The sequence below is a fragment of the Parus major genome, chromosome 13 (assembly GCF_001522545.3).
Source record: "Parus major isolate Abel chromosome 13, Parus_major1.1, whole genome shotgun sequence".
In the NCBI taxonomy this organism is placed as follows: domain Eukaryota; kingdom Metazoa; phylum Chordata; class Aves; order Passeriformes; family Paridae; genus Parus; species Parus major.
In genome coordinates this window covers 15,831,239-15,839,345 of record NC_031782.1, presented here as the reverse complement: position 1 = coordinate 15,839,345, position 8,107 = coordinate 15,831,239, and the positions used below count along the sequence as shown (strand labels likewise).

Here is an 8,107-nt window from a genome sequence, read left to right as displayed (position 1 = left end):
TCCCCCCCGCACCGTGCTCGCACTGAGGACATCGCCAGCTGCTCCAGGAGACAACACAGCAATCCCAACCACAGGAATTCCAGCCTCGGGATCCCTCTGGAGACCCCAGCACAAGGCAGGGAGCCCACCCGCCGGGATGAGGTGGTCTGGGACAAGCGCCTCTCGGGCGTGGCTCTCCCGGGGGTCCCCAAGAGGGGCACTGGACACTGCCACTGCCTGAGCCCAGGGGAGGCGTGAGCAGCCGAGTCGGCAGTGGAGTCAAAGATCGTGGCCAACGCGGCCAAATTGCACATTCTGCCCAGTTTGGCCCTGAAACTACAGAGCTACAATAAAAACAACTTCAGGAGCGACACCTGCTCAGGCAGCCGGACCGGGGCAACGCGGCCCCGCAGGGCAGAGCAGGAATCCCGGCCGGGCGGGCGGCTGGGCATCCACCGGGAGCATCCCGCCCGCCTCCGGGGACGCGCGGCCGGGCGGCGGGAGGCCGGGAGGAGGGTCCTGCCCCCTCCGGGTGGCACCGCCAGGTGCCGGGGCCGCGGGCGACGCGGGGTGGCAGCGGTGCCACCCGGGGAAGGCAGGGCTGGGGCACCAGGGACACGAGGGACACGAGGGACACGAGGCGGCGGGTGCGAGCGGGCCGCCCTTCCTTTGTGGCCCGGGCCGGGCCGGCACCGCGTTCCCCTCGCCCTCGTCCTGCCACCGCCCCGGCAGAGGGAGAGGAGCTGCTCAGAGCGGGGTGCTGGAGGGGGCCGGGCAGGGGGTCCCCACAGGCACTACAGCTATGGCCTGGCGCTGCGGGGTCCCTGTGCCCCCGGAACCCGGCAGAGCCCCGCGGGGACCGGCGCGGTGCGAGGACGGGACCGTGGCCAGCGGAGAGCCGTCCTGGCGGCCTCGCTCCCTCGGGAAGATGCCAGAGCTGGAGACGGGAAGCACAAGGGTGCAGCACGGCCCCTCCCGCGGCCCGGCGGGCGAGGACTGGGAAAAGCTCCCCAGGAATGAGGCGGGCCCCTCCTGCCCAAAGCCAGGACTGCGCCCCAGCTGCCGAGGGAGCAGCGACAGAGCCAGGGGTCCCCCTCGGGAGAGCCCTGTGAGGGGCAGGGGCTCCTCTCCCCCCTGCACGGGAGCTGAGGACGCCGGGGCAGCGGGGACCTGCCGGGGACACCGGCGGACCTTTGACAATGGAAGAGAAAGCTGGACCCCGTGAGAGTGGCCCTGTGGCCTAAGGGCAGCGGGAGTCCAGCGGGCAGGGGCTCGGCGGCCCCCGCTGTGACCCTGAGACAAAGCTCCTCCTCACAAAGGCAATGGTGGCTTTACAGGCGGATGGGACGGAGGTCGAGGGCGCGGCACAGCCTGGCCTCGTGGGCATCCCCTGCCCCGGAGGAGGCCCGAGGCGATGGGCCGAGAGCCGGAGCCGCTGGCGACCTCCCTGCCAGCAGAGGCGGACTGAGGGCTTCTCCGGACCCAGCCGGTCCCTTCCTGGGGACATCCCCTCCCCGGACCCAGCCGGTCCCTTAACTGGGGGCTTCCCCGCCCTTCCTCCACCCGCCAGGCGCAGGGCCACCCCCGGGGACCCCCTCACACACCCCCAAAGCAGCCCCCACCTATGGCACCGGGCAGTCCCTAGGGACCCTGCAGCTTGTGGGCACAGTGACAACGTTCAGAAAGAGATCCAGGCTGAAAAATAGCGAAGTCCCTACAGTCCGGCCAGGATGCTGCCCCTCTCCTCCAGCTCCCCAGCTGCTGTTTCAGGGACTGATCACATCTCTATTTACAATATAGAACACGAGTGCGGGCCGGACGCTGCGCTCCCAGGGGCTCTTCCACGCAGGAAACCATTCAAAGCTGGAACTTGCTCCCTGTGGTTTGTTATATTTTTCTCTCTCTCTCTTTTTTTTTTTTTTGTTTTGTTTTTTGTTTTGTTTTCCTCTTTTTTTTCTGCTTTTTTTTTTTTCCTTTTTGTTTTCTCTTTAAACGTCTTTTTTGTTGTTGTTGTTGTTGTTTCAAGGACAATAAAAAGTTGCGATCAGGCAGGACTTGAATGTCATTCCTATAAGATTCGTATTTACAGGAGTCTACAGCAAAGAGACAGGCAGCTGGCTCCCCGTGCTCGGGGACACTCCTCATCCTATGCCCCAGGAACTCCACCAGCTCTGCGTGGACCTTTGGTACGTAAGCCCTTCTCTCCCTTCTCCGTGCCCTCCGCACCAGGAGCCTGCCCAGCCCTCCCCGGCAGCAGTTCGGGATGCTCGGCAATCGGGGTTGGGATGCTTTTCATCCTCCCCACCCACCCCCAGCCCCGGGCAACAAGGGGTTAAAAAGGCGCTCCTCTCACCCCTGCCTCGCCCTGCCCTGCTCCCCGCAGAGCGCCCTGCCTGGAGAAGCGGCCGGAGCCATAAAGCATCATCGAAGTGGAAAATGTTCCTCTGGCCTCTGCTCCCTGCCCCCCACGCCCAGCCTCACAGGTAGATCTCCCTCTTGGTGGTCTGGGCCGACGGGGTGGTGGCTGGCTGGAAGTCCGAGGTCTGGGTGAGAGGAATTTCCTCCATGGGAGAGTCCTTGCAGGGCTCATGGCTACTATTGGAGAAGGCACTGTACGTGGGGAGCAGGCGGAGGTTGGCCATTTTGGTGCTGCGCTCTTCCGACAGTCTGGGGCTGCCGTTCCCGACTTGCTCTTGACTCCCTCTGTCTTGGTAAGGCACAAAAGTGGAGAGTTTGAGGGCGTTCTTGGGCCTGCGGCTGGGGGAGGACTGGCCGGGCATCCAGCAGGTGTCGGAGTGGCCGAACTCTGTGCACTCCCGGGTGCAGGTCCCAGTCATGGCTACATCGGGCAGAGGCCGGAGATCTGCGGGGAACAAGGGACAGCGGTGTCACCCCCGGGAACTCTGCCTGGGGATGCAGGCATGGAGCACAGGGGTGAGCAGCAGGCACTGGACCTGGACAGCCTGTCCTACCCACGCTGGCAGGGACAGCTGGACCCACAGACACCCCAGGAGCCGGACCCACGGACACACCGTGAGCTGGACCCATGGACACCCTGTGAGCTGGACTCAGGGATGCTCTGGGAGCTGGACCCACAGACACCCTGGGAGCTGGACCCATGGACACCCCAGGAGCCGGACCCACAGACAGCCAGGGAGCAAAGCAGAGCTGGGAGGGAAACCAGAGGCACAGAGAAACAGGAGGCAGAGCACAGGGCAGAGCTCCCCAAGCCCCTTTGGAGACCAGGATCACACAGGGAAGCTCCACAGCTTGGATTTGCACAGCAGGACACACGCTGCCACACCAGGCTTGTGATCCCAGAAGTTTAGGTAGCACCTGGAAGCTGCTAAGCTCCAGGAATTCCCACTGGGCACCACCCATGGCTTCACTGTGCAGAGCCAGAACTGCCCTGGGCTCAGCCCTGAGGCACAGCCATGTGTCCTGGGCAGCATCCTCGGGCATCCCTGCCCTGCTCCCACCAGGCATTCCAGGCCACATCCCAGCCTCCCCTGGCCCCCTCAGTGGGAGCCACAAACCCAGCCAGAAGTCCTGGTCTCTTGTGGAGCCTGAAATCCCCGAGCACACAGAGGCAAAGCCATGCCCACCCCCAGAGAGGCTGGAGATGCCGTGGGGTGGCCTGCGGAGATGCCAGGGGTGCCCTGTGCACCAAACCCCTGGCCCTGAGGGAGCCCAGCACCCGAGGGCACCACAGCTCAGCCAGGACTCTGAGCACCAGTTACACCAGTCCAGACTGGTGTCCTCACACACCAGCCACCCCCTGCCCCAGGTGTCCCTGAGCCTTGGCCAGGTGTCTTTGGCACAAGCAGCACCTGCCATGAGGCTTCTGAGGCCAGAATTTGGCACTTCCATGCAGAGCTGAGTGTCCCTCCAAGAGCCATCCCAGTCACGAGCCATTCCTTGATTCCTGTCCCAGTTTGGGACACCACACGGTGTCCTGGGACACGTCGCTGCCTGCTGCCACAAGCAGACCCAGCCTGGTGCTGATGCTGGGGTGGAAGCAGGGGCTGTTCATGACCTTGGGGCTGCTCGGACTTCCAGATGTCCCTGTGGTTCCCAAAAATCCTCTCTGCATCTCAACCACCGTGGAGCTCTCTCCACTGATGCAGGGAGATGCTCAGGAGCTTTGGGGACCTGAGACATGTGGGGCACCCCCTTCCCACTGGACACACACTGGTCTGCACGATTCCCTCATCCCAAAATCAGGGCAGACCCACGGGCACTCCCTGAGCCCTGGGAAGAAGCAAACCAGAGCACCATGGTGGGGTTTTTGCCCTGGCCATCACTCCCCGTTCGGGACTGCTACACACCCAGGTCACCCTGGCACAGCTTTCACACACAGGATGCAGGAGGAGGCTCCAGGCAATGCTGGGAATGCTTGACACCGGCATGGATGAAGGGGCAAAGTCAGCAGCCAAGCATTGTGTGAGCACGTCTTGCCCTAAAACAGCCCCCATTGACTGTCCCCAAAGGCAGGCCAGTTTCCCCCTGGGGCCTGCTCCCACATTCCATCCCTGGTGCCCACAGGAGCTCCCCTTGGAAGCTGGGATATGCTGGTGGGAGCCACATGGACATACCTGATGGCAGCCCCCCTTCACAGCCTGCTCCGCTCGGGGGACTCTGATGAGGGGCAGAAAAAGGACGACAGCGTCACATCAGTGCACAGCCCCGGCCTCCACACCCCCTTCAGCCTCTGACACCCCCTGTCCCCCTGCTCCCCTCCTCAGCCCCTCCTGGCCCTGCTCCAGCCTCCCGGAGGCCGCTCGGCAACCGCTGCTCCTCCCTCACTCCTGGCTCCAGCTTTATCCTGATCCCAATCCTCCCTGGAGTCGCGGGACTCACATGGGAACGCTGGAAACCGCCGGGGTGGTGCCACCAGAAGCTGAGGGGTTGTGGCTGTGCACACACAGAGGGACAGACATGGATACAGACATGGATATAGACATGGATACAGACATGGATACAGACATGGATACACACATGGATACACACATGGATACAGACATGGATACACACATGGATACACACATGGATACACACACGGACACACACATGGACACACACATGGATACACACATGGACACACACATGGATACACCCACGGACACACACACACCACACATCACAGCGGGACGCTCCTCACGGTGCAGGGGACAGCCATGCTCGCGCTGCGGGGACAAAAAACAGCAGCACAAAAGCAGCACAGGACACGGGCAGCATGAGGGCACAGCTTGGCAGGACACGGCCGTGGGGCTGGCTCTGCTTCCCAGGGAATCACCTCCGTCCTCTCTCCTGTGTCACATACAAAAGCAGAGGCACAACAGCTCCGTTTTCATCCCCGCTCTCCAGGCAAGTGGAAGCAGAGAATGGAATCTGAATCCAGGAGGATCTGTCAGGTTTTCCTGTCAGGACCACAGGATGCTCCAGTGGCCACACAATGGCTCTGCCACTTTGTGGTCTTTCCCTTCTGTCCAACAGGAATTATTGCCATCCTTTCCTCACCAACTTTCCTCCTGGACATCCTTTCCTCTTCCAGAAGGGCCCTGGCACTCTGTGCTCCCAGGGGAGTGGACTGGAGCCATCTCCTCTTCCTGGGGCAGAAGGAGCTTTGCCGAGCCCACAGAGGGGACTGGCAGGGCTGAAATAAAATCCACCTCTGCAGGGAACAAAGCTACGGAGATTTCCTCGTGCCAGCAGCAGCTTGGGAATGGCAGGATCAAGCAGGAACGCTGTGTTCAGGGTTTTTTATTCTGCTTTTCCCATTGTCTGCTCCTGGCACTGAAGCCTTTTTCTAGCATTGTCCCCTCGCTCGGAGGAGCGGATTCTGTGCCATGAGCCCGGAACGGGGCAGGGTGGAATTCCTGAATAGCTGGGACTGAGGGAAAACACGACCCCATGGCCTAATTCCCAGCACATGCTGGTGGCTCAGGGACTCTGATGTGCCACCAAGCACAAATCCCTCTTTGATGGGAATTTTCCCCAATTTTGTGGGGTGGTGAGGATGCAGGCCCACGCCTCGGGGTGCACAAAGGGTACTCTGGATCTCGGATCCCTCCTCCACCGAAAATGCACTTTTGTGCCTCTGAAGCCCTGGAATGTGACAACATTCCCAGGGGTTGAAGAGGACGGCCACACCCTCTCCAGTATCAAGGTGTCCTGGCCACGCCAAGTAAAGCTTTGTGCAGCTGCCGTGTTTTCCCGAGCTTTGGCCCCATCCTGGTTATTCCAGGCCACCAGACTGTGCTTCCCAGGCAGGGAAGTGGTTCTTGGGCATTCACAACCCTCACATCCTCCTGGCTCCCCTCTTCCTGCAGCTTTGCCTCTCTCTGGCATCCCCTTGTCAGCTGCCTCGGGGCACTCTTCTCCTTAGGGATGAATCCAGAGCTGTAAAAGCTGGATCCCTTTGGTTTCTTGGGGGTCACGGCTGGGGTTTTACACCAGGACTCCCTCAGAGGTGCCAGGTTGGCTCCTCTGGGAAGAGGCACAAATTGGTGGTGCTGCTAATTATTCCTGTCTCACTCTCTCCCCAACCAGAGCAGGAGCTGGGCTCCTCCAAAACCTTCCTGGGGGATCCCAGCAAAGCCCTGGGGCACTTTGGGAGCAAGACAAAAGCACTTCCATGTCCTGCAGGAGACGGGCAGAGGTTCCCTCACCCTCTGCACGCCTGGGAGCTCCAAGCAGAGGCTGAGAGCCAGCCCTGAGCATGTTCTTTATTGCCACCTTCTGCAACATCCCCAGCCTGATCCCATGTCTTGCATCAGTGCAGGGAGAGCAGGGATGGATGATGCAGTCTTGGAAGGGAAGGGAAGTGCTGGAGCAGCTCTGGGAGGGGAGGCAGTGGGGCTGTGACACAGCAGAGCACGGCAAAGGATGCAGAGAAGTCCAGGAAAGGGGAGGAGGGGAGCACAGCATGCCAGCAGGGACTGGAGAGGCTCAGCAGCGTGGGGAAATGGGGAATGGGAATGTGGGGACAGCAGCTGGGAGGAAAACCAGATGCTTTCCCAGAGCTGGGATCAGAAAGAGCCTTCTTCCCTCCCTGTGGAGAGCTCATTGCAGCCAGCTGCCCCGAAAGCAGAGCCCCGAAACCCTGACCTGTGCTGGCCCTGGGGACAGAGGGACAGAGCCCACGCTGCACCCTGGGGTGCCAGAGACTCCAAAGGTGTGTCCCCAGCCAGGGAAAGGGGCAGTGTTCCCAGGAGAGGCAGCTTGGCCACTGTGCTGTGGACACCTGGAAATGTTCTTCCATTCCATTCCAAGCCCTCATGGCTCTGCACAGGATGTCCCTGATGGAGGTGGCCTCCCATGATGTCACCTCCCAGCAGCACTGTCCCCACTCCCTGTGCAACAAGAGCTCCCTTCCTGCCCCACAGCTCCTGGCAGTCGGCACCATTCCCTATTCCACCATTCCTGGTGCCGTTCTCCAGGAGCCATTCCCAGGAATCCCCGCTGCCCATGGCAGAGCTGCTGGCAGGCCCCATCCTGCCGTGCCAATGTTCTCCACAGGTGCCACCCTCCCACAGCGCCACTCCCCACAGGTGTGTCCCCACAGGAGTGTCCCCCACAGGTGTGTCCCCACAGGAGTGTCCCCACAGGTGTGTCCCCCACAGGAGTGTCCCCACAGGTGTGTCCCCACAGGAGTGTCCCCCATGGTGTGCCTCCAAAGGCACAGCTCTCCCGTGGTGCTGCTCCCTCCAGGTGCCATTTCCCGCAGCGCCATTCCCGGGAAGCGCCATCCCCCACGGCTCTGCTGCCTCCAGGTACGGGTCCCCCGGGGTGCCACGTCCTGCAGGTGCCATGTTCTGCGCCGCTGCCGCCTCCAGGTGCTGCCTCCCCCCGCTGCTGCCTTCCCTGCAGGCAGCGCTGCTGCAGTGCAGCCATTTCCTCCAGGTTCCATGTTTTACAGCGCTGCTCCCCTCAGACACCACTTCCCTGCGGAGCTGCTCCCTCCAGGCACCGGTGCTGCTGCTCCCCTCCCTAAGGAACAGCTGGGATTGTGCAGCCCAACATCCCACGTTCCTGTGCTGGCTGGTCCCATTGCTATCCCACTGCTATCCCATCCTATCCTATCCTATCCTGTCCTGTCCTGTCCTGTCCTGTCCTGTCCTGTCCT

At 61.8% G+C, this 8,107-nt stretch overlaps 1 protein-coding gene across 3 annotated transcripts in view; it reads right to left on the bottom strand.

Moving 5' to 3' along the window:
- Positions 1–284: 284 nt before the first annotated feature.
- The window catches only part of PCDH1 (protocadherin 1), a 56,497-nt gene continuing 48,674 nt past the window's right edge, over positions 285–8,107 (bottom strand). For 2 of the 3 annotated variants that reach the window (XM_015641500.2, XM_015641499.2), the window contains exon 5: positions 285–2,842. In XM_015641500.2, coding sequence (XP_015496986.1) covers positions 2,457–2,842 — 386 coding nt within the window. In that variant the 3' untranslated portion in view covers positions 285–2,456. Of the gene's footprint in view, positions 2,843–4,574; positions 4,618–8,107 lie in introns of all 3 variants that reach the window. The other variant, XM_015641501.2, reaches the window with a different exon arrangement.